Here is a 26,841-nt window from a genome sequence, read left to right as displayed (position 1 = left end):
TTAAACGCCTGTCATGTTAGATTGCGACCAAAGCCATATTGCATATTTAAATTAATTTCATTGACCTAGACTTGTACCTACAGTTTGATCCACATCACCTGACTTCAATAATTTTTCTGTGTTCCCTTACTGTTGATGAACATCCATGGCATCTGATATCTGTCTTTTTTGCTTTCCATCTGCTGACATTTCTGTGAGAGAGCCCTGGGGTCCTAAATGAAGAAAACATTTTTCAGGAAATAGAAACTTAAAGCTTGATTTGTTTATGACACAAAGATAACTTGATATCCAGTTTGACAAAGTAGTCTTCTACTCTACTTTGGATGAGAATAGAGTGCAAACAGGTGTCCAGAGTCTGGGACCTACATGACCATTTGTCCAATTGTATGAATGACCAAATAGAATCATAGAAAAGTTACGGCACGGAAAGAGGCCATTCAGCCCATCATGTCTGCGCCGGCCATAAAAAGAGAAAAAAGAAACTAGCCACTCATTTTTAATCCCGCTTTCCATCACCTGGTCCGTAGCCTTGCCGGTTACAGCAGTTCAGGTGCTGATCCAGGTACCTTTTAAATGAGTTGAGTGTTTCACCCTCAACCACCAATTTAGACAGTGAATTCCAGATGCTCACCACCTCTGAGTGGAAAAGTTTTTCCTCCTGTCCCCTCTAATCCTTCTACCAATCACCTTAAATCTATGCCCCATGGTAGTTGACCCCTCAGCTAGGGGAACTAGGTCTTTCCTGTCTACCCTATCTAGGCCCCTCATAATTTTGTATACCTCAATTAGGTCATCCTTCAGCCCCCTCTGTCCTAAGGAAATCAACCCTAGCCTATCCAATCCATCTTCATAGCTGCAATTTTCAAGCCCTGGCAATATTCTTGTAAATCTCCTCTGCAGCTTCCCCAGGGCAATTATGTCCTCCCTGTAATGTGGTGACCAGAACTGTACACAAAACTCCAGCTGTGGCCTAACCAGCATTTTATGCAGTTTCAGCATTACGTCCATTACATTACATTTGTATTCAATACCTCGTCCAATAAAGGCAAGCATCCCATATGCTTTCTTTACTACCTTATCCACCTGTCATGCCACTTTCAGGGACCTGTGGACATGCACTCCAAGGTCTCTCACTTCCTCTAGCCCTCTCAATATCCTCCCATTTATAGAGTATTCCCTAGCTTTGCTTATCCTCCCCAAATGCATTACCTAGCATTTCCCTGGATTGAATTCCATTTGCCACTTTTCTGCCCAGATCTGAAAGGTTCTCTAGTGATTTACATTTGCTCCATTGATGCAATCCATGACAGTGCCCGAAGCAGTCGTCTTTTGCCTTTATCAATTGAGATAAACTTGGTTGGTTCTGATACTTGGCCATGACAAATGTGCTAACATCCATACATGGCTGAAAAGAATTTGACCAGAGATCAATCTCCCAGAAAGAACTGATGCATAGAGCTTCAATTCCGGGACCAATGAAATTACTGCTTAACCTCTTTTTTTTTTTAGGCTAGTTCCTTGCCAAATAGCTGAAAGGCAAACTGACTCCCACCCCCCTTCCCCCACCAAGGGAAGAGGAGGATAACAAAATGAGGCTGAACTTTCAATACTGTTCCAAAACAGCTCCCAGAAAGATTTCTCGGTCAGTGTTTTGAGTGCACTGCCTCTATTGATGTTCATGTTCAGGCACTGCTCTGCAAATATTGAAATGCACTTATTCTATATTCTTATTATTTTAAGATGCTTTTTAAGATGCTTTTTTTGTTTTACTTTAAAAGTGCATTCATTTCCTTTTATGTTAAAGCAGATACTGCACTCCTCGACACCTAGATTATGAAGATCTTGAACGTAAATACTGGAAAAATTTGACCTTTGTGGCACCAATCTATGGAGCAGATGTCAGTGGCAGTCTGTATGATGAGGTAAGTGCTTTGTATGTTAGAAATTAATTAGTCTAGCATTAACGGCACTTGCACGTCTTGCAGCTGCCAAGTCTGTGCTGAAAGAAATCCAACACTAACCGTAACACAACAAATTTGGCAATATGTATCCTGCAAATTGAATACTCCAAATTCGTTTTGGCCAGAAAGTGCATTCCTACATAAGCAAGCTTCTTATTGCCTTCAATTTGTAGGCTGTGGATCATAAACCTTGAATGAAATCCTTGTTTGTTGTTGAATAGCAACTCCCAGGGGAAATAAATTCCAGTGTTTGAGGAGTTTCAGGATTTCTGACTCCATTTCCTCTACCCCCAAGTGGAGGTTAGCACTTTACCGTAGTTTGGGAGTTGTCCTATATTTTCCCATTACTTGAGCGTGGTGCATGTTTAATGGCACATACCAAAGCAGATAACCTCAGAGTAGATAAAGTAAGCAATGAAGCATAAATGTAATATAAGATTGTATTGTATGAATAGGAAGCAGGCACTATGCTAATCACGAATTAAACTTGAATGCCTATTTTGCAGTAAATTTATGATGTCAATCTGATTACTCTCCAATGGAGACAATGTGTATTAGGTGCAGATAAGTTTATTAGACTTACTTGTTTGAAGCAGTATCAGCTCTACATTCAGCAAATTACAAATTTTATTTTGTTTGTGCTAAGCCAACAAAGGTTGAATAAAATAATCATTTGTATAACACTGGAAATTCTTAGTTTCTGTAGTGCTTTACAATCAGTTTCCTATCATAAATTGATATTTGCTTTCAAATCTTATTTTACTTTGTACATTTTAACTAAAATTGAAAGCAAGACCAGCTGAGCTTGACTCATGGGTAAATGCATTGTGTGTGTGTCAATAAGAGTTACAGAGCAAAAGGTTTCAGGTTGGATCATTGCTGTACTGAATTAGTTAGTTTTAAAAGGCACTTAACTCAGCAACTTCAACGAATGAAAAGTAGGTTAGTGTTCTTCATCATTATTCAGCATTCACTGGGAAGTGTGCATGAATTATGGTCACATGATGCTTTTTGTCATTGAGAAAGTCCCCTCTCATTCTTCAATCTTTTTTAGGTTCAGGGTGGATGACCTCACATTTGCCTGCAATCAATTCTGTTTGTCACAATTTTGATCATTTATTTAATCTATCAGTATCTCTCTGTAATGTTATGCTTCCATCTGTGCTGCTTACGCGGTTGCCTTGTGTCATCGGCAAATTTGGATATGTGGCTTTCTGTCCCATTATCTAAACTTTTAATGAATACATTGAATAATTGTGGCCTCAATACTGATTCTTGTGGAGCGATACTAGTCACATTCTGCCAATTAGAGTGCATGCCCATTATCCCTACACTCTATCTGCTGCTCAGCCAATTTCTTAACCAGGTCAATAATTTGCCTTCAATTTAAAAAAAAATTCTTTTCATGGTTTGTGGGAATCGCTGACAAGGCCAGTGTTTGTTGCCGGCCCTTAATTGCCCTTGAACTGAGCGGTTTGCTGGCCCATTTCAGAGGGCACCATATTGCTGTGGATCTGGACTCGCATGTAGGCCAGACCAGATAAGGATGGCAGATTTCCTTCCCTAAAGGGCATTAGTAAACCAGATGGGCTTTACAACAATTAGTCGCCATTACTGAGACTTTCAAGTCCCGATCTTATTAATTGAACTTAAAATTCCACCAGCTGCCACAGAGGGATTTGAACACATGTCCCAGAGCATTAGCCTAGGCCTTTGGCTTACTAGTCCAGTGACATTACCACTACACCACCGTCTCTTCCTCCCTGCCTCTCGCTCCTGGCCTATTATGAGGAACTTCATCAAATGCTCCTGGATGACCATTATCACACATAGCCAACTCCTTAGAAATTTATGCTGGCTGTTTCTGATCAGCTGAAAACTTTAAAGATGTTCAGTCATCTTACCCTTAATCATACACAGACTATACTAATTTCCCGACAACAGATGTTAGGCTAATTGGTCTATAATTTTCAGGTTTCCCCTTTTACCTTCCTTAAATAGTGGAGCATCATGTCCAATTCTCCAATCTAAAGGAACACGTCCAGAATTGAGAGAATTTTGTAAGATTGTAGTTGGGCACCTGTGACGTTCGCACTACTTATTAAAATGTGCAGTGGGAAACTATCTGGTCTTGAGGAATTCTCACTCTTTTTGGTGCCATTAATTTATTCAGTACTATTATATTGTTTACATTAGTTTGAGCGAGTCCCTGACCCTGATTCATTATTAGTTTCCTTGAAGTGCCTGGCATGCTGACCTCTGCTTCTGATTGCTTTGTTGATATTTACTGTATTTAGCATATCTGCCTTTTCCTTATTTCCATTGGCAACATCATTGTTATCAGTTTTTGAGGGGCTACATCACTCCTGCTCACACATGTTTCCTAATGTAGTTGTAAAATTATTTGATTTTGCTATCCCCTGCAAGCTTTATTTCACACTCTCTTTGTTGCTCTTGCTGTCTGCTTTGTTACCCTTTGCTGCTTTATGTATCTTTCACAATCAGCAGGATCTGTGCTTTTTTTTTGCATTTTGTATGCTTTTTCTTTAGTTTAATGTTGTCACTTACCTTTTTAGTTGCCCATGGCTTTCTTTTTGGCATGTAGAGCTCTTCCCCCTAAAGGGACTAAACTGTTTAAGTATTGCAAATTCCTTTTTGAATGCCTCCACTGGTTTTCTGTAGTTCTGCCCATTGCAGATTTGCCTAGTTTACTGTGAATAGTTTCTGTCTCATCCCACTGAAGTCAGCCTAACCTAATCCAGAATCTTAGTTGTTTGCTTTTCTCCCTTTCAAACACTACGCTGAACTCTTATCTAAAGGCGATCATAATATGATAAATGTTCATGTACCAATAGGCTGTTAGGTAAATTCAGCTCATTACACATTACTAAATCTAATATTCCATACCCCCTTGTTGGCCATGTTGCAGCAGGGAACTATCCTGGATACACTTGAGAAATACCCAATATGATTTTCGATTTTACTTGTCCCATTTCCTGAGGGAAAATGAAAGAAAGAAATAACATGTTGTACTATTGATTTTAAAATGTTAATACTTACAGCTCCAAAAATAATTTATGATTAATGATACTGCTCATAACATGTAGCACAACATCAACTTCATTACAGCTAATATTATAATCTAGTTCGTGACTTCGTTCTGTGTACCTGTTGGGTCTTTTGTGGTGAATAATTGAACCTGTGAAAAGTGAAATGTTCTGTTTGAGTTTTATTCAAACTGTTAGCATAACGGGTGGCAGCCTTCTGTCCCATAAGATACCCTTGGTTATCCTTGGTGGTCAACTCTGTTAAGCATCACCCAGTGTGTCTCAGGAGCCCCACTCTGGCATGGCAGTCTCTGCCACATTTGCTGCAGAGGAAGACAGTGGGCTATGAAGGCGCTGTTTTCTCTCGGCCCTCTTCTCGGCCAGCTTAGCTTTTCGTTTCTGCTCACCTCTTCCAACATTCTTCCAAACAGTCATCCTCCAGAGGTGATAGCCATCAGCAACTGTATCCCAGTTCTCTGTGTTTACAACCTTCATTCCTGGTAGTGGAGGTATGGACGCCCAGGAGGTCATGATCTGGTGGCCACTTCATTATGCAGAAAGTCTTTGGATGGATGACAGCCAAATACCTAATGAACGTGACCAAGCCAGCGTAGACATTGTTGGCTTATCAATGTGTATGCTGATAGAATTAGCACACTCCAGGACCTCTGAGTTGAGACTGTCGAGAATACATGATGTCTATAATGTTATTGGAAATTATTTTAAAATAGAGTTTAATGGTGTCTGTGTCTGTGTGTGTGTCGTAATTGGATTAAAGCCAGCTGGTCTAGAGGCTTTTATGTTTCGAAGAGAAATAGGTTTGAAATGGTAATTAGATAAACATAGGGAAATAAAAGGTGACATGTAAAGCGGGCAACTTGCATTTTTAAATAGACCATTCAAAAGAGCGGGTAAAATATTACACCTAACCAGGTGAAGCTCAGAAACAATGTGTTTATTTTTTTCAAAGCTTACTAGTAAATTGGTTACTATGAAAGGGTTTTATTGTTAGAAGATTTAAAGTTTAAAAAAAACCTAATGACAATGAGAATTTGCATCCAAAGAGGAAAATATGTATAAAGGAAGAGAAGGAATTTGGTAAAAGGAGGAGGGATTCTAGGATCTAAAGTCTCCAGCCTGTAAGCCTCAAGTATGTCTGTAATGACCCAGAGCTGAAAGAAACTCATTTTGAATGCGACTGTCCAGGGTGTGCTTTGCCAGAGGTGTTTTACTCTTGCCTTAATGGGGGTGTTACTTAATTAGGGAATTTTTATAGTTATTTTAGTAATTTTGTAAACATTTGTATATGCTTACAATCTTTCTTGTATTAGTAAATGTTTAATTTAGTTTTATAAAAAATCTCTTTAGACTCGGTGGTCTTATTACTACTGAATTCAAAGCCTGTATCTCGAAACATACAAATTGCAAAAATTGGGTTATGACAGTTGTTTCAAGTTTCCCTCTGGGATTGAACAACTTGGCCTTTACTCAGCCTTGACCATTGGCTGTGTCATAATATGACCTTGTCCTGCCAAGAGAGGCAAAGGATATGTCTGAGACGGCAAAGGTGGAAATTGTTCAGCCTTTTTTCTGTCTAGCATAAGTTATCCAAATCTCACCACTGTAGAGGAATGTACTGAGGACGCACACTTGGTAGACTCTCAGTTTGGTATTTTCAGTTGCCCCACGCACTTATTCAGCTTGGACAAAAAAGTTGTAGCTTTTCTGATGCATGTGTTGATTTCAGGATCAAGTAACAGATTGCTAGTGATTGTGGAACCTAGTGATGTGAAGCTATCAACAACCTCCAGCATCACATTGTCAATGCTGATAGGTGCTGGCATGGCAACTTGCTAGACCATGACCTTTGTCTTCTTAATGCTAATGGTCAAACCAAAGTCTTTACATTGAGTCTGGTCAAACCAAAATCTTTGCAGTGGTGCATCTGTCCATTTGGTGCTGAAGGTGTTCCTTGGTATGGAATGCTCATATGGCATCATCATCGTAGGGCAATTCTCTGATAAGGACTTGGCGTGCCTTGTCTTGGATTTCAGGTGATCAAAGCTCAACAGCTTTCTGTTTTATTTAAACTGTTGAGCATAACTGAGCATAGAACAATCTAAAGCTTAGTGGAATGCTAGAAATTTGCAGCACAGAGACACTGTTCATTCCATCGAGCATAAACCTATGTTGTTTATGCTAACCTCTCTATTTCATAATTGTGAAATAATTACTTTGCTTGATGGTGTACAGTATATACAATTTCTGATCTTCAAAGCTGTCCTATTCAGAATTAGTCCTGTACTGGGATATGTTTTGATTAAAATTGTTTTGGTGCGTCGTGGCTGAAGGCAATTGCTTTGGTCTGCCCACTGTTTAATTGGAGGACATTTCAGCTCAGCCAGGAGTGGGTATCAGATAAATAGTGTACAAACTGAGAAGCAATGGAGGGGCCCAGAAAGGTGCGGAAGTGAAGTTGCATGTTGTCTCTTTTGGATGATGTCACCATGGGACACAATGTAGATGAGAAATAGAAGGAAGCCAAGGAAACCAAGAAGTGGCAGTGTGAAGAGAAGAGAAGCTATTGCAGAAGATTCTCTGGCTATGACTGGATAGGTAAGAATCGAACCAGGAAAGGGTAGCCCCGCTCATCCATGTAGAAACAAAGAGACAATGGAAGAGGATGGTGTGGCTAACTCTGACAAAGGCTGCAGGCAATTCAAGAGAGATGAGTAGGGCTAGTAGACTATAGTTTTTCACAACGTACCATTTCTGATTTCAGTTAGGGCTGGTTCAATGTTGTGATGGGAACGAAAGCCTGATTGGAGAAGTTCAAACATGTAGGCACTGATTTGGGAGGCAACAGCACTTTCAGGGATGTTGGAGATTTAGGTAGAAAAATGAGCGAAGGGTGGGTTACAGATGGAATAAAATTGTGACTGAGGGGTATATAACAAGATGACATACTATAGGGTCTGCTTAATTGCAATGACTTGGGACAACTATGCAAATTGTAATGAAACAGGAATCACTATAAAGCAGGAAGCAACAAAAATCCAAGCTGGTGTGGTGCATAATTTGTTTTTTCTAAAACTTTATAAATCATCAAATACAACAAGGGTGAATGGAGTATAACACTTTTAAAATTACTGGTCATAAGGATATATGCCAACAGATTGGTTGGCCCGAATGGCCTATTTCTGAATTTTAATTATTATGTAATTCTGAGTATGAAAAAACACCGTCTCCAACTGATTGGTTGCATGACACTCCTTGGTTATAGTCCCTTCTGAAGCCTGATTGTTTTGCTCCTAATTTGCCATGTTGATATTCCTCCTCTTTTCTAAAGAGGAGATTTGAATATGGCAAACCCCAGTGTCCCTCTCTATCTCAGCAACCATTTATTTACTTTTTGTTCTGAGGACACTCTGGATGTTGTTGTTGGAACTTTGTCTCATTTGTTGGACTTGTGGTCACACTGGAGGATGAGAAAAGAATAAATGAAATAACAAAACATTAGAAATACTCTGCAGATCTGGTAGCATCAATGGAGAGAGAAACAGTGTTAATGTTTCAGGTTGATCATCAGAACTGGAAAAAGATAGAACTGTAATAGGTTTAAAGCAAATACAGAGGCAGGGAAAAGGGGTAGAGGAGGAAAATAACAAAAGGGTGGAAAACGAGAGAGATTAAATGACAAGAGATGTGCAAGGAAGAGACAGGTAGTGATGGTAGAAGTAAAGGAGCAAAAGATGTGTCTAGAAGAGGTGTTAATGAATGCAGAATCATTACCAGCAGTTGGCATCCAAAAATGCCCAATGAAAAAAAAAGCAGAGGTTATGATCTGAAATTATTGTACTCATTGTTGATTCTGGAAGGCTGTAAAGTGTTGAATCAAAAGATGAGCTGCTATTCCTCAAGCTTCAGTGGAACAGTATAGGAGGCTCAGTAGTGAGAGGTGGGAGTGGAGTAGAGAATTAAAATAACAAGTGACTGGAAGTTTAGGGTCATACTTGCAAACTGAATAGAGCTGCTCCACACAAATGGTCACCTAATCTGCATTTAGTCTGTCCAATCTAAAGGAGACCACGTCATGAGCAGTAAACATAGTAAAATGAAAGAAATGCAAGCAAATCAAATAAATGAACGGCTTTTTAGACGTGTCTTTCCTGCTGCTAGTCTGGTCAAATCTATTGTGTTATGATGGGGATGAGAGGAGTGCATGAATTATCAAGCCTCACTACTCTGTAGGCCATATCATTAATTTAAATGTTTAATTTTCTCCCCAAAATGACCAATTGTGTACCCATACTTCTGGTACCCAGAAGAAAAGAGACTCTGACCAGGCTCCTTTCAAAATATTCAATGATTAATTTATTATAAAACTCCTGACCAAATTTCAAGAACTAGTTGACACATGATTGTAATCTGGAAGTGTAACTAACTAACCCTTTTAAACTTCCCAGCGCACACAGACAATCAAACGATACAGCCTCTGCAGTCATACGGATGAAAAGAAACACTTAGAAAAAAAAATAAAATTCACGGAGGTTCGATGCTGTTGGTCTTAAGTTCTCTCGGATGAAGACATTGCGTTGGGCCCAGTAGATGTTGGGAAGTTCCCCAACGATGCTTCAGCATGGAGAAGTGTATCACTGGACCAACTCTGTCTCAGCCAGCAAGTTCAAAATCATGCAGACAAACTACATTCAGATGAGGATTATCTGGCTACAGGTCGAGACCCACATGGTTTCATAAAGCAGAGGGAGAGCGACTGAGCTAGTCAGGGTAGACTTCTGTTCTCAGCCTTTCTCCAACAAGGCTGAAAGCAAAACTACAGGTCAAACTTGAGGATTTATCCTTTGCCATGTGATTACTTTTCTGTCTTCCAGCTTTTCATTAATTAAAGTTCTTTGCAGTTCAAAACCAAACTCTCTCAAGTACCATACAGCTTGGGTGATTTCTTGGAAGAGGCCTGCTTGTTGACAGTTCCAAGGTGAACTTATGACCCTTTTTAAAATAAAAAATTCTCAGGCAGCCTCTAATGCCCAAATACTGCAATGTCCTTCCATATTTTAAAAAGAAAAATCCAGTTTAAAGAGATATGATTCTAACAATTGGGTTTATTTGCTGCAGCTACACAAGATCCATGTAATGGGAACCAGTGGCACCAGCATGACACTAAGCACAGTATAAAACTGTTGTCAAAGGGAACTTATTTAAATGGCTCAGCAGTTTATTAACAATTTATGAAGAATTAATTGACATTTTTAAAAATTGCGAATGGACTGATAGCACTCTCACCCATCAAGAACATCTTCAATTACCTCTTTACTCCTGTATTATCCCAGGAATCCATTCAAGCTCCTCCTCCTTCACTAACATGATGTCCCTTGGTGACAATATCTGCACCATGAGGTCAGCTTGCTCATGTATGCTATAATGCCAAACTTTACTCCACCATCACCTTACTTAACCCTCCACTGTCTTTGCTCCCTGACTGCTCATCCAACATTAATCTTGGATGTGCTGCCATTTGTTCCAACTAAAAGTTGGAATGATTGAAGTCATCATGGTTGACTGTACCATAAACAATCTACCTTTGTAACTGATTCAGTCGTCTTCCCTGGCTGTCTCCTCAGATGGAACTAGATCTTTCTAAAGCCTTATTTGAACATGAGCTGAGCTTCTGACCATTTTCCTTCCATCACAAAGACCATCTACTCTTCCGCTTCTAACATCACCCACCTCTGCTTTTACTTTAATCTTTTAGTCTTGCTGAAACAATTCATTCAAGCCTTTGTCGAAAAGTTAAGTCTTAAATTGACAATCTTCTGGCTTGCTACATTGGCTACTGGTCTCAATGCCTCAATTTTAAAATTTTCATGATTGTTTAAATCCTTCTGCGGTGTTTTCTTAGCCTGACTCTAAGCTGCCACAGAGCTACAAGCCAATCCATCTTCCTGTGAATCAGGTCTCTGATGCAACCTCCAGCAGCTTCCCCCCCCAGGTCCTTTTGCCACAGAATCGTTGGTCGAGCCTTGAACAATCTTAGTCTTGGTTTCATGCTCTGCAGTTCCTTCCATAAACATGTCCAGTTCCCTCTCCTTTTAAGACCCTTAAAGTTCTTGGTCACCCCTCCAAATATCTCCTTTGCCTTGGCACCTAGTTTCCCTTGTGTCTCTGAAATACATACTGACACTTTTCTTTGATAAAGATCCTATGTAGATCCATGTTGACATTAAAGGAGTGTGATTCGAATATGAATGTATAGCTGTAAAGGAAATTATGCAAATATTGAGATTCTGAAATAAAAGGAGACAATACCAGAAGCGCAAACAGACCTGTCAGCTTCTGAAATGTTTAAATGTATTTGATTCATTGTCAGGACAAGAAATTGACCTTATTCATATTCCAGTTTAACATGGGGATGGCCTTACTTTTCTGGAGTTTATGGCCTCGAGCTTAATGACAATACAATATCTCTTTGGAAAAGGATTCACCTCTTGATGAATCACAGCTATGTTTACTGCCCTAGAGTGACCTTGATCCAGGACATAGTTTGTATGGTAAACTAATGGTTATGATGCTGGACCAGCCACCCAGGATTCAAATCACCTAGTAGTAGGTTGTGAAATTAAATTCAATAAGTTTAGTAATTGGTTTGCAGCAGGAAAGTTACCATGAAAGATTGCCATTTTGTTAAAACATTCAATTTTGTCAGGTCCTTTGGCAAAGGGTCTCACTTATGTGTGACTCCAGTCCTACACTATAGTTGACTCTTGAAGCCCTCTGACATAAACACTGCCTTATCAGGGTCACCCACATCCTGCGCACAAATTAAAAACTGATTATGTGCCTAGCCACCAAGGATGAGCTAAGTTCTCAACTGTGCTTAGCTTATAACAGTGAATACTGCTTCCTTTAAATGTTTATGTAATCTTCTCCTTTATAATCCAACTTTATTCAATTTTTAAATAATGTTCATTTAAAACATTTTAAACAATGCATATATTTAAACATTGAAGCATAGGTTACAAAGGTTGTGACTGTCCTGACCAGTGACTGTGTTTGCATTTTGAGAAGAAATAATCCATTGCTTAGTGCACACGTTAGAGATGCAGTGACAGTTACTTCACGATTCTCAAAAAGTACAAGGATTAGATAACCCCATGGGTTGGTCTGGAGATAGGTTGTTCAGCATCAGGAAATTTTTGAACATGGAACCATGGCTGTGTTGAGATCATGAAGTTTGGGAGATCATGTACCTAGATTCAATGTTCATGATCCCAGTGGTTGCACCATGTCAGTTGTGGAGGGATGGTGGAGAAGTTTATGGGTGCTTTTTCTTTGGCAATTACTTCATGTCATATTTTTGGGGTATGTAGTGAAGCGGATGAGGAATTGTCAAGTCAGCTGTATGAAGGAAGTTCCTTTTGCTGAAATGTGATTCAGGAAAAAAATGTTGCTACATTTGGGAAAAAAAAATATTTGTGTAATGTACAGTGAACAAAAATGAATAGCTATTTGGAGAGGAGCAAACAGACTTGACATGAAGAAAAGAGAAAACACATTGAATCGAGTGTCTGTTAGACATGAAGTTATATCATAAAATAATCAGATGGGCTAATCTTTTGATATTGCACTAATGAGTTAGTAGCATCTGTATGCTGCAAGCACAGTTTGAATTTCAGGTTTTACACACAGTGATGTTAAGTGTGTTGCATTTCTGAAAAGGCATATCTGTTATAATGCACAGTGAGATGGAGTTGGCGATGACAAAGATTTTATGGCAAAAGAACCAGAGGATAGATTAGATTTTTTTAATGCAGCAAATTGTTCTGGTCTGCAGTGCATTGCCTCAGTGACGAAAGTGGATTCAATAGTAATTTTCAAAAGGGAATCGAATAAATACTTGAAAGGGAACAATTTGTGGAGCTATGGGAGCAGGAGAATGGGACTAATTGCATAGCACTTTCAAAGAGCTGTCACAGGCATGATGAGTCGATTTGTTTTGTTCTGTGCTGCATGGTTCTAGGGAATAATATTCGTTCCTGTGCCAATGTGGGACTGTGGATTTGTAGACAATACTCTTGAAATCTCATGATTTCAGCTAAACCTGATGCCACCAAATTACCCTGACCTCCAAGCTGCATAGCTGCGACAACATTATATTTTCCCAAAATATCGTACAACACCCTGGACAATAGTGCACAAAATACACCTAAGTACAAATTGAAGAAAGCACTATTTTGAACTTTTGTTGGATTAGCTTTCTTATGCAACCCTTCAGCTGCTTTGAGTAGTTCTGCTCATGTTTTAATTGTGATCAGGACTGTAACAGAAACATAGGGCTGAATTTCACCCTTATCGGGCGAGCGGGAAGGCAACTGCCATCTGCGATTGAGGCTGGAAGGCAATTTCACACTGGTGGGCCAATTAAGGCCCGCCAAGCATGAAACATGAGTGGCAGCGCTCAGCAGCGCCTGTGGGTGGGTGGGGGGGGGGGGGGGGGGGGGTGGTAAGTGTGTGAGCAGGGTGAGCGTGAACTTGGTGCATGCACACGAGTGAGCGCTTGAAAATCTCCGAGGTACAGAGCTGCAGCTGTGCCTCGGAGATGGAGTTTAAAAAATATAAAGAAATTAAAAATGTTAAAACAATGTCCCCTCATGTGACTGTCACATGAGCAGGGACATGTTATTAATTTAAGTATTCAATTTTCTATTTGCTTTCGGAAACCTCATCCCACCTGTGTATGATTATCCTTAATTTCTTTTGTTAGCCATGGTAAGGCCACTTTTCCTGTTGTGTTTTTGTGCCAAAGAGGGATGTATAACTATTGCAATGCATACTACATTTGTTCATTAAATATTAGCCATTGCCTATCCACCTTTTAATGAAGTTCCCTAGTCTATCTTAGCCAACTCATGCCTCATACCTTCGTAGTTTCCTTTGTTTAGATTTAGGATTGGACTACTTCACTTTCCATCCTAAATGAAGAATTCTGTCATATTATGGCCACTGTTCTCTAAAGGACCCTGCACAACAGGATTATTAATTAACCCCTTCTCATTGCACAATACCAAATCTAGGATAACTTGTTCCCTAGTTGGTTCCTCAACATACTGATCTAAAAACCATCTCGTACACACTCCAGGAATTCATCTGCCACAATATTACTCCTAATTTGGTTTGCCCAGTCTATATGTATATTCGTCACCCATGATTGCTGTAGCACCCTTGTTACATGCACCTGTAATTTCTTGTTTAACGCCATCCCCTAACTTACCACTACTGTTTGGAGGCCTATAGACAATTCCCACTAATGTTTTCTCCTCTGTTGCTTATTAGCTCCACCCCGACTGATTCTACATCCAGATTTTCTGATCCAATATCCTCACGATTGCACAGATTTCATCCTTAACCCAACAATGCCACCCCACCTCCTTTCCTTAAATATAGAGTACCCTTGGATATTCAGTTCCCAGTCTTGGTCATCCTGCAGCTATGTCTTCATATTCGCAATCATATTGTACCCATTTACATCCATTTGCACTGTTAATTCGTCTACCTTATTGCAAATGCTCCATGCATTTAGAACTTTAGACTTGTCTTTTTCACACTTTTTTGTATTATGGCCCTGTTTGCTGCCAGCCCTTGTTTCCTCCGCCTTCTACTTTTGCGTTCTACTTTTCTGTCTTTGTTTCCCTCTTTTGTGTCTCCTCGGTCAGGTTCCCATCCCCCTGCTACTTTAATTTAAACCCTCCCCCACAGTACTAGCAAATGCCCCTCTGAGCTTATTGGTCCCGATTCTGCTGGGGTGCAACCCGTCCAGCTTGTACAGGTCCCAGCTTCTCCAGAATCAGTCCCAATGCCTCGGGAATCTAAATTCCATCCCCCATCTCTCCAACCATTCATTCATTTGGTCTGTTCTCCTATTTCTGATCTTGCCAGCTTGTGGCACTAGGAATGATCCTGAGATTATGACCTTTTAAGGTCCTGCTTTTTAATTTATTTCCTAGCTCCCTATATTCTGCTTTCAGGACCTCAACCCTCTTTTTACTTATGTCATTGGCACCAGCATGGACCACAACCTCTGGCTGTTCACCCTCCCCCTTTAGAACATCTTGCAGGGAGGCAACATAGGATCCTGGTGTCACACCTGCAGCTGCAGAAATATCTGTCTGTTTCCCTGATGTGTCAATCCAAAATGTGTCCCACTCCCCCCACCCATGCAGCTGAGCCACTTGTGGTGCCATGGGCTTGGCACTTGCTGCATTCCCCTGAGAAACCATTTCTCCCAGCAGTATCCAAATGGAAAATCTGTTAGAGAGGAAGATGGACTCAGGGGACTCCTGCAGAACCTGCCTAGTGCTTTTTACTCCATCTGGTGGTCACCCATTCCCTTTCTGCCTGTGCACTCTTTACCTGTGGTGTGACGATCTCATCCTTGCGGATGCTCCACAGTGACTCCAGCCATAGCTCCAGCTCTAAAATATGGATTTCAAGTAGCTACAACTGGAAATACTTCCTGCACACTTGGTCACCTTGGACATTGGAAGTGTCCCTGACTTCCCACATTGCACAGGAGGAGTGTTCCACTTGGTCTGCAGTGATTTACCCATAAACTACTTCCTTTTATTTTACTTCTAGTTTAAAGAATATTAAGGACAGAAGAAACACTCACCAGATCCTACCTACCAAGGCTGCTGCTCTTCTTTCTGAGAAAAGGTAGACAATGAAAGGAACACCACCTTTCCTCTTCACCAAACTCCAACTTCAGAACTCTAGTGTAGACCAAAGCAGCACTGTAAGATGGCCTGTTTTATGCTTTCTGAATCTAGCTTCTGGAAACTATTTAAACCAGTTATCTAATTAACAAGCTGCAGCTACAAGCAGAGCCTATATAACCTATGTTTTAAAGCTGGACTAAAATTCACCTTCTCCGAACCCAAAGAGCAACTTTTAGTTAATTGCTCAATTAAAGAAAGACTAGATGTTAGATAGAAATTAACCCTTAAAAGTCCCTCTCTCACCAACTCCAACTTAAGCACTCTAATGCAGCCCAAAGCAGCGCTCCAGTGCAAATCATGCCAAGTGAAGTTTTTAAATTGAAATTTATCCTGAGTGCACTCTATTGATATTTTATGTTTAACTATTTTCAGCTTTTTCTGCATCAAAGCCCTGTCATTTACTTGTGATTTTTAATAGTATTGTTGCAGTTTTTTGACCACTGTCTAAAAGCATTGCCTATTAATGAATTAAAATGCCATGGCAGAATTGCAGTTATATCCTATCCATTTTATTGTAGGTAAAGAGTAGAAATTGTTAAAATGAATCACTTGTTTACTGAGATTTAACTGATTTTGGATCTCTTGTCAGAATTAAATTTTGCCAGCTGAGCTACCTGTACTCAATATTCAACGTAAATTGAAAATGCAAATCCAATAGAGACCTGACCCTGGTTCCAACTGAGTAAATTCCTCTGAATCCTGAGAGAGAGGGTGATGGCTTGAGATGGTGCAGCATGTAAATGGGGGAATGCATCTAAATATCAAGTAATTTCCATAATTTTTTTCAATCTTTAAGCAAACCTAGAGCATTCTCCACATGGTTGAACCATACTTTGACAGGAAATGCATCTAACATTTTTAGTTTTGCCATTGTTGTTGGAAAACTGAAAATTTGTTTTGGGTTAATCTCTAGAAAGAAAAGCCATTTTATTATAACCTCTACACAAAGCAGAAGAGAATTGACTGTGCGGTGATTTAAACCTTACTGAATAAGAGCCACTATAGCTGCTGCTGGATCTGTTTTCCATATTGTTTTGTAACCTATAAGCTTCTGCATCCAGGTGCCATGATAATACCTGTATGGCATAGCCAAATACAAGGGTCATTGCCAATACATTTAGAATTAGCAGTTAGTGCAACCTCCAGATTTGTGGCAGAGAGTTGCACATTTCCTTTTCAACTTTTGAGCTCAGCTGTACAGTATTCTATGCCCCTCATTACTTCATATTGTTGTATGTTTTTGCTTTATAGTATGCCTCTTTACTTTCACGCTAATCTCTCTCTCTCGACAGCTGAACACTGGACTATGCCCCTTCACATGACCAGTAAAGGCAGCTTCCCAAGGTTTTATTTCCTGTTGAGGTGTTTTTACACTGAATTGTTGTTGTCTGTGCAGTTAACCACTGACAGTGACTTGGGCATAATACGTAAGAAGTGATGTTTCAAGCCCCCTCTGCTGCTTTGGCTTGACTTGGTACTGGCTGTAGTTGTGCAAGCAACACGTGCTTGTTATGTAACCACAGGTTTCCAACCTTCAACATAACAAGGTGTTGACGTTTTTTTAAAATGGCTAATATATTTATCCTTGGCAAAATATTCAGACTGGGTTTTAGCAATAAAATCATTACTAGAATCAAACCAGTATAAATAAAGTGTTTTTTTAAGCTAATTAGATTTTCACTGTACCTTCTATTTCCTTGACACCTGAGTGCACTAAATAGTTGCACTATCCATATGATTAATTTCAAATGTAATTATTTTCTAGGATATTGATGAATGGAATATCAGCCGTTTGAATACAATTTTGGATGTGGTAGCAGAAGAAAGTGGCATTGCTATCGAAGGTGTGAACACACCGTATTTATACTTTGGCATGTGGAAAACAACTTTTGCTTGGCATACTGAAGATATGGATCTGTACAGCATTAACTATCTACATTTTGGAGAGCCAAAATCTTGGTAGGTGTAATGACTATGTTGCATTTAAGTTTTATTTCTTGCTGCATATATTTAAGGACTGGTAAAGAGTAAATTATTTTGCTTCCCCCCACTCCTAAAAATATACTGTTTAGAAACAAACTCCTGTATTGAATGACCCACAGCCTGCACTTTGTACTAAGGCAGTTTGTCATGAGGTTAAGGAGAAACAATGGCTTGGATCTTCCGCAGAGCATCAGTCGTCTTTGGATTGCTGATCGGCTCGAACTTTTCCACACCTTGATGCTGCTTTGCATTTCCTGCTGGGTCTCCTGAGCCTGGCTTCTCCAGAAACGCGGAATGACACGTCCTTTGGTGAACTCCATCGCAGCACAGTAGTGCCGGGGGTGGGGGGGGAGCAAGACACACGCATTTTTACAATACTGGCTGCCGTTAAGTTTAAAGGTCCAGTGTGAATGTTAGTGAATGGGTGATTGGATGAATCAGTAGGGTGGGTGAGGCAAGCGGCTGGGGTGGGGGTGGATTCTGTAGTTACCCAAGGTTTAGACTCGGATTTTTCTTTCTAACGTTTCATGGTTAACTATTCAGGTAAGTCCCATGGAACTGTTCGAAGTCTGACTCTAACTCAAAGTCGGAAGCATTCACGGAAGCCTGTTGGAAGCTCAAACTTCTTGGGCAATTCTAACAGAGGTCAGCGCGTTGGGACTTCTGCAGGGTTCCAATGCGCCTCTTGGGTTGTACGTCTGGTCTCCAATGATTCAGTGACAGAAAAGATCTGGGCCAGAATTGCTTCAATTCTGAGATGTCCTGCTTGATTGGTAATGAGAACATAATAAATAGGAGTAGGAGAAGACCATATGTTCTGTTGAGCACGCTCTGCTCATCAATATGATCATGACTGACCTTGGGCTTCAACTCCACTTTCCAGCTCACTCTCCATATTCCCCGATGCCCAGAAAGCAAAAATCTGCCAATCTCAGCCTTACATATATTCAATGATGGCCCATCCACAACTGTCCGGGGTAGAGAATTCTAAAGAGTCAAGAAATTTCTCCTCATCTCAGTCCTAAATGATTGCTTCCTTACCTAGAAACTCTGCCCCCTTGTTCCAGATTCCCAGCCAGAGGAAATGATGTCTCAGTATCTTCCTTGTGAAGCCTTTTCATAAACTTGAATGTCTACAGACTCTCAGAATTTTTACAGTGCAGAAGGAGGCCATTCAGCCCATTGTGTCTGCAACAGCTCTCTGGTGCAGAAATTCACTTAGTGCCATTCTCCTGCCTTCTCCCCCTCGCCCTGCACATTCTTCCTTTCCAGATAACAGCCTAATTCCCTGTTGAATGCTTCGATTGAACATGTCTCCACCACACTCTCAGTCACTGCATTCCAGACTTTAACCACTTGCTGCGTGAAAAAGCTTTTCTTGTATTGCTTTTGCATCTTTTGCCAATTACTTTAAATGTTTATCCTCATGTTCTCAATCCTTTCATGAGTGAGAATAGTTCCTCCCTATCGACTCTGTCCAGACCCCTCATGGTTTTGAATACCTCTATCAAATCTCCTCTCAGCCTTCTTTTCTCCAAGGAAAACAGTCCTACCTTCTCCAATCTATCTTCAGAACTGAAGTTTCTCATCCCTGGAACTTCCTCGTGAAGCTTTCTGCACTCTCTTCAATGCCTTCACACCCTTCCTAAAGTGCAGTGCTCAGAACTGGACATAGTACTCTAGCTGAGGCTGAGCTAGTGTCTTATACAAGTTCAACATAACCTCCTTGCTCTTGTACTCTATGCCCCTATTAATAAAGCCTGGGATACTGTATGCTTTATTAACTGCCCTCACAACCTGTCCTGCCCCAATAACTTATGCACTTATACACATAGGTCCCTCTGCATCTGCACCCCTTTAGAATTGTACCCTTTATTTTATGTTGTCTCTCCATGTTCTTACCAAAATTAATCACTTAGTATTTCTCCACATAGAATTTCATCTGCCACCTGTCCACCAATTCCACCAAGTTGTCTATGTCCTTTTGTCCTATCCTCCTCACAGTTCACAATGCTTCCAAGTTTCATGTCATCTGCAAATTCTGAAATTGTGTCCTGTACACCAAGATCTAGGTCATGAATATATATCAGGAAAAACAAGGATCCCAACACTGAACCCGAGGAACTCCACTACAAACTTTTCTCCAGCCCGAAAAGCATCTATTAACTACTACTCAGTTTCCTGTGACTTGGCCAATTTTGTATCCATGTTGCTACTGTCCCTTTTATTCCATGAGTTATAACTTTGCTCACAAGTCTGTTGTGCGACGCTGTATCAAATGCCTTTTGGATGTCCATGTACACTGCATCAACAGCATTGCCCTCATCAGCCTTCCCTTTAATCCCTTCAAAAAAATTCCAGCAAGGTAATTAAACGTGATTTTCCCTTAAGAAATCCATGCTACCTCTCCTTAATTAACGCACATTTCTCCATGTGTCTATTAATTTTGACCTGAATTATTATTACTATAAACTTCTCCACCACCAAAGTTAAACTGACTGGCCTGTAGTTACTGGGCTCATCTTTACACTCTTGTTCAAAAAAGTGTGTAAACGTTTGCAATTCTCCAGTCCTTTGGCATCACCATTGAGTCTAAGGAAGACTAAAAAATTATGGCCAGTGCCTCACAATATCCACTCTCACTTCCCTCAAATGAGATTATCTCTCATCCTTCTAAATTCTAGAGAATATAGACTCAATTTATTCAACTCTCATCATAGGACCACCCTCTCATCCCAGGGACCAATCTAGTGAGCCTTTGCTGTACTGTCTCCAATGTAAGTATATCCTTCCTTAAATATGGAGACCAAAATTACATACACAATTCTCCATACAAAGCACTGAACAATTTGCTTTCCTAATTGCTTGCTGTATCTCCATGCCAACTTTTTTTGTTCCTTGTACCAGTACACCCAAGCCTCTCTGAACATCAAATTTATGAGTTTCATCCTTAAAAAAAAAAAATTCTGCTTTTCTATTCTTACGACCAAAATGAATAATCTCTCACTTTTCCACATTATACTCCATCTGTCACCTTGTTGCCTACTTAAGAGAGTGCAAAGAGAAAAAGGTTGTGTCCTCCTCACAGCTTGCATTCCCACCTCACTTTATATTGTCAACAAATTTAGCTACATTACTATGGGTCCCTTTGTCTAAATCATTAACATAGATTCTGAATAGCTGAGGTCCCAGCGTTGATCCTTGCGACATTCCACTGGTCACAGCCTGCCAACTTTAAAATGTCCCATTTATCCCTACTCTCTGCTTCCTGTCCATTAACTAATCCAATATCCATATTAATTTATCACCTTCAAATGCATGAGCCCTTATCTTGTCGATCAACCTTTTGTGTGGCACCTTATCAAATGCCTTTTGGAAATCCAAGTATACTACATCTACTGGATCCTCTTTATCTATCCTAATAGTTACATCCTCAAAAAACTCATTAAATTTGTCAACAGAATTTCCATTTTGTAAAATCATGTTGACTTGCTCTAATCATACCAAGTTTTTTCAAGTGCATTGTTAAGACTCCCTAAATAATAGATTCCAGTGTTTTTCTGATGACTGATGTCAGGCTAACTGCCCTGTAGCTCCCTGTTTTCTCTCTTCCCTCCATTCTTGAATAATGGTGTTACATTTAATAGTTTCCAATCTGCTGGGATTATTTAAGAATCCAGCATAAATTTGTACCTCTGCAGCTGTCTCTTTTAGAACCCTAGGCTGTAGACCATAATTTAAGATAAGTTTGTGTATGTTATTCTGACTAATGAATACAGTTTGTCTTGTGGTCTTCCCTTTGGTTATTTTGCTACTGGTGAAATGCAACTAATGGTGATGGACAGGGGGTTCCAACAACACAGTTGTACCATTTTAGAAGTGGTGTAGTGCTGTTGGTGAAAGCTGAAGAGTATATAGCAAAATAATCAGTGAATCTAGACCTAATTGACTCAGCTGTCATCATAGAATAATCCTCTCATCCCAGGGACCAATCTAGTGAATCTTTGCTCTACTGCCTCCAATGCAAATATATCCTTCCTTAAATATGGAGTCCAAAATTACAAACAGTATTCCAGGTGTGATCTCAGCAAAGCACCATGCAAGTTGCTTTGCTCTCCTAATTGCTTGCTGTACCTGTATGCCAATTTTTGTGTATATTTGTGTGTATGTGTATGCATATGTGAGCATGCGAATGCAAAATCCATAATACCCTGTGCACTTGAAGCATTAACTCCCCTTGCCTGAGAGCATTCGTGGAAGATAATTGATTACTCCACAATTTTGACACAACAAATGTGTTTCTAGCTTCTTGTTCTTTCCTTTGAGAACAACAAATAAAGGTTTATAATAATAACCAGAGGTGTGCGCTATATATTACACCCAATTTGAAGCAGCTTGTAGAAATTTCCTTGTCATAGTATCAGAATGTATAAGTAATCATTGTGACACCAGTTTATGGCAGTATTTCCTGAAGTGGGAAAATACCTGGAGCTTATTTTTAAGTGATCTGTTCAATTCTGTTTGAGATTATATCCAGAACATGGTGCCAAACACAGCCACATATTAATCTGACTGAACTTTTACACTTTTGAGGCAGCACCCAACTAAACATATGAGATGTGAAATTATTGAAGGAACTATCCCATCAACGTGACCATTTAAGTATATAATTTGATTTGATACAACTGAAGGTTGCAGGACTCTTAGTAATGGTGCTTAAGGCTAAGAGTACTACAGCTTTCATCTGCACCCTGTTGTGTGCCAGCTTGTTCTCAAAGAAGAAAGTGAGTTTTTGTGTGACCTGCTGGAGAGTTGTGAAAATGTGTGTCACAGCTAGTGCTACTTGTGTTTGAAAGTTGTCACAGAAGTGAGGGGAGTGATTGTGAAGAAAGTAGCAGGTGCGGTTTTTAAAAATTCATTCACAGGATGTGAACTTCGCTGGTTGGGCCAGCATTTATTGCCCATCCCTAATGCTCATCTCATTCCAGTGTGCAAGTAGTAGCAGGAGTTTCAGTAAAGTGTGCAAGAAAAAAAGAAAGACTTGCATTTATTTAATTAACTGCTTTTTGAAGTGCAGTCAGTGTTGCAGTGTAAGAAATGAGCTGCCAATTTGTGCACATCGAAGTCCCATAAACAGCAATGAAGTAAATGATCAAACAATCTGTTTTAGGTGTTGGTTGTGGGATAAATGTTGTTCAGGACACTGGGAAGAATTACCTTACTCATTTTGAGTAGTGCCATATGATCCTTTGCGATAACCTGAGTGGGCAGATGAGGCCTTGATTTAATGTCTCATCTGAAAGAAGGCACCTTTGACAGTGCAGTGCACTCTCAAGTGCAAGGCTGCTTTTAAGTTATTTTACTGTTGCCTGATTTCTGCTTCCCTTAATCAGACTAAGTAGTGCTGGCAGCTCATCGTTCATGATGAAATGAGGCACATAATCCACAGGCGTCTTGCTGATGTCATTGGACACTGCAAGCGATTGTTGCACTTATTTTGTGCCTGTTATTGGTGCAGTTGAATTTCTCTCCAGTGTCACCTAGTGGTACAGAGTGAATACTTCAATAGTGCAGTTCAAATGCTGTGCTGTTTTTGAAATAAATACTCTATTGTAGTTCTTGGATCCAGTGTTACAATCATTTGCCAGTCTGAACTGGTCAAACCAGGGCATTTGAGTAAAGTCTGTGAGCATGATTTTTTTTAATGTTAAGTATCTTGCTGCCTGACTTCTGAATTCAAACTTGCTAGGTCATTCCTCTGTTTGAATCAATAGTGATGCACTTATTTATACAAAAAAAAATATATTTCTAGTAATATACTAGTTAAGGATGTGAATCGATCTGTAAGAACATTCTGATCATTTTTTTGTGACTGCAGGATTTTCTCTAGGTAGGGCTTCTTGTATTGCTTGTTCTTTTTGGATCTGTCCCCATCAATAATTTGTGCTGATAATTCAGATTTTAAAGACTAGGATGGGAAAGTGGTTTATGGATATCGGATAGGAGAAGAAGGACATTTTTGTTGTAATTCTGTGTGTCCATAAAACATCCTTTCTCATTAATAATGTGTTCATCCATGTCATAATTTCAGCTATTTTAGATTCATCACATTTTTAATACATAGAGGCAAGGATGAGAAAAGAGAACTTGCTTCCAATAGCCAGAAGAATATGGTCCAGAATCGATGTGCTTTGGGTTGAGTGATATAATAGACACTGGCTTAAACTCAGCCTAAAATGATATGCATGTCTCTGTTATATTGTATATCATATTATAATGTAATCCCAGGGTTGGGATGTGCCACAAATTATTTAAATGTGGGACTGAAATTGGGTGTTTAATAAGCAGCTAATATAAGTAAAGGTTTGATTGAAATGGATCAGATTACACATTTTGGTAGCCACACAGAATCTCAAATTATTCGTTTGGCTCTGCTTTAAGATCTGCCCTAAGAATATCCTTAAAGACCTAATGGAAAATTCTGATTTTGATATTTTCATAAATGTAAATTGCGATAATGAGGTGTGGACAAGCAATAGATTATCCCAAGCTAGCTTGAAATAAAGAACGAAAGAGTAAGAACTTTTAAAAATTTTGTTCATGGGATATGGGTGTCACTGGCAAGGCCAGCATTTATTGCCCATCCATAATTGCCCTTGACGCAGTACATTGAGCACCTTCTTGAACCACTGCAGTCTATGTGGTGTAGATACACCCACTGTGCTGTTGGGGCGGGAGTTCCAGAATTTTGGTCCAGTGACAATGAAAGAACATTCCAAGTTAGGATGGTGTGTGACTTGGAGGGGAACTTGCAGGTTGTGGCGCTCCCAAGCTGCCCTTGTCCTTCTAAGTGGTGGAGGTCACGGGTTTGGAAGGTATTGTCGAAGCATCTCTTGAGTTGCTGCAATGCATCTTGTAGAGGGTACACATGCATCTTGTAGAGGGCAGTCATCCAGGCAAGTGGGGAGTATTCCATCATACTCCTGATTTGTGCCTTGTAGATGGTGGACAAGCTTAGTGAAGTCAGGAGGTGAGCTACTTGCATAGAATTCCTAGTCTCTGAGCTGCTTTTGTAGCCACAGTATTTATATGGCTGGTGTGTTAAATTTCTAGTTAATGGTAACCCCCAGGGTGTTGATGGTAGGGGGTTCAGTGTTAATGCTGTTAAATGTCAAAAGGAGGAGGTTAGATCCTCCCTTGTTGGAGATGGTCATTAGCTGGCACTTGTGTGGTATGAATTTTACTTGTCATTTATCAGCCCAAGACTGAATGTTGCCCAGACCTTGCTACATGCATATACGGGCTGTTTCATTATCCGAGGAGTTGTGAAGGGAACTGAATACTGTGTAATCATCAGTGAACATTCTTAATCTATTACTTGTACATAACTAATGATCACTATTTACATCTCTGAAAGTATGAAAATCAGAATCTTTTATTGGTTCTGTAAGTCCGCTGATGAACATTTATAGCCCTATATGATCATCAACTTCCAAGTGTCATGCAGAAGCTTGCAACTACAGAGTGCCTTCATGCTCAAATTACTTTCCAATACGAAGTACTTCTAAAGTTTAATCACTGTTGTGATTAAATGCATAATCACAATCATCAAGTGCATTCAATTTGCATAGAACCAGGTCCCATAATTATCAGTAAGTGACTAGCTAACCTGTTCCATTGGTCTTGGTTGAGAGAGAAATGCTGGCCAAGCTGTGGAGAGAATTTCCCTACTGTTCTTTGACGATGGCATGGCATCTCTTATAGCCAGTTGAGCAGAGAATTGGGACTTTGGTTTAAGGTCTCATGTGAAATACAGCAGCTCTGATAGTGCAGTGCTCCCTCAGTGGCACTGAAGTGTCAAACTAGGTTATTTGCTTCTGCGTGAGACTTGAACCCAGGATCTCCTGATTTTGAGGCAAGAGTGCTACTACTGAGACAAATGCTGAAAATATGCATGAAATAAAAAAGGGAAAAATACAAATGTTGAAAATTTGAAACAAAAACTGACCAATATTGAAAATATACACCAGATCGGTGTAAGGAGAAATAAGAGAAAAACAAGCATGTAAACAGTAAGTGGGTAGTAAGAGGTTGCGTGGGTCATATTAGGGATAAGAGAGTGATATATGCTTGCAAGTGGAGGGCAAGGCTAGAATATTTAGGGAATTCTTTGCATTGGAGTTTAAGGAAGAGGAATCTGACAAAATCTTGGTAGAAGCAGAGATAATGGAGGCAATTGATGGTATGAAAATTGAAAAGGCAAAAGTACTGACTATGCTTAGGGTAGATAAGTCATGGCTTGCATCCCATGTTGCAAAAGGAAGTAGGGTGGAGATAGTGGAAGGGCTTGCCTTAATTTTTCAAGCTTCCCTAGACATGGGGAAGGTGCCAGAGGATTGGAGAGTGGCAAATGTGATACCCTTATTCAAGAAAGGGTGCAAGGACAGTAGTAGCAACAAAGGCCAGTTAGTCTGGGCAAGGTTTCGGAATCCTTAAATCAGGGAAAGTTTATCAATAAACATTTGGAGAGGTTTGAGTTAATTGAGTCATTATGGATTTGTAAAAGGCAGATCAAGCTTGACTAATCTAATTGAATATTTTAATTAAGTAATGGCTAAGATTGATGAAGGGAATGCGGTGGATGTTGTCGACATGCATTTTAAGAAAGCGTTTGCTAAGGTACCACATAAAAGGCTGGTTAACAGAATTGAGGCTTATGGAATAGGAGGGTCGGTGTGAAATTGGATTAAAATATTGGCTTAAGGACAGAAAGCAGTGAGTCATGCTAGATGGTTGTTTTTCGGCCTGCAAGGTAGACAGTGTTGTTCCCTAAGGGTCAGTGCTAGGAACCCTTTTATTTTGCTATAGGTAAATGACTTGGATCTTGGAATATGGAATAAAATTTCAAAGTTTGCTGATGATACCAAACTTAGACTGGCAAACATTGAGGATGATAGGAATTGACTGCAACAGGACATAGATAAGATAGCAGAATGGGCAGAGAAGGAACAGGTGGAATTTAATAGAGAGAAGTGTGAGGTAATGCATTTTGGCAGA

At 39.9% G+C, this 26,841-nt stretch overlaps 1 protein-coding gene across 4 annotated transcripts in view; it reads left to right on the top strand.

Annotated features, from left to right (window-relative positions):
* The window catches only part of LOC144699404 (lysine-specific demethylase 4C-like), a 477,121-nt gene that overhangs the window by 46,493 nt on the left and 403,787 nt on the right, over positions 1–26,841 (top strand). For 3 of the 4 annotated variants that reach the window (XM_078570575.1, XM_078570571.1, XM_078570573.1), the window contains exons 4-5: positions 1,805–1,922; positions 17,567–17,760. In XM_078570575.1, the coding sequence (XP_078426701.1) occupies positions 1,805–1,922; positions 17,567–17,760 (312 nt within the window). The remainder of the gene's footprint in view (positions 1–1,804; positions 1,923–17,566; positions 17,761–26,841) is intronic. The other variant, XM_078570572.1, reaches the window with a different exon arrangement.

Source organism: Cetorhinus maximus, chromosome 2, assembly GCF_964194155.1.
Source record: "Cetorhinus maximus chromosome 2, sCetMax3.hap1.1, whole genome shotgun sequence".
Classification (NCBI taxonomy): domain Eukaryota; kingdom Metazoa; phylum Chordata; class Chondrichthyes; order Lamniformes; family Cetorhinidae; genus Cetorhinus; species Cetorhinus maximus.
Note: the sequence above shows the minus strand (reverse complement) of the source record. Positions and strands in the feature narration are given on the sequence as shown.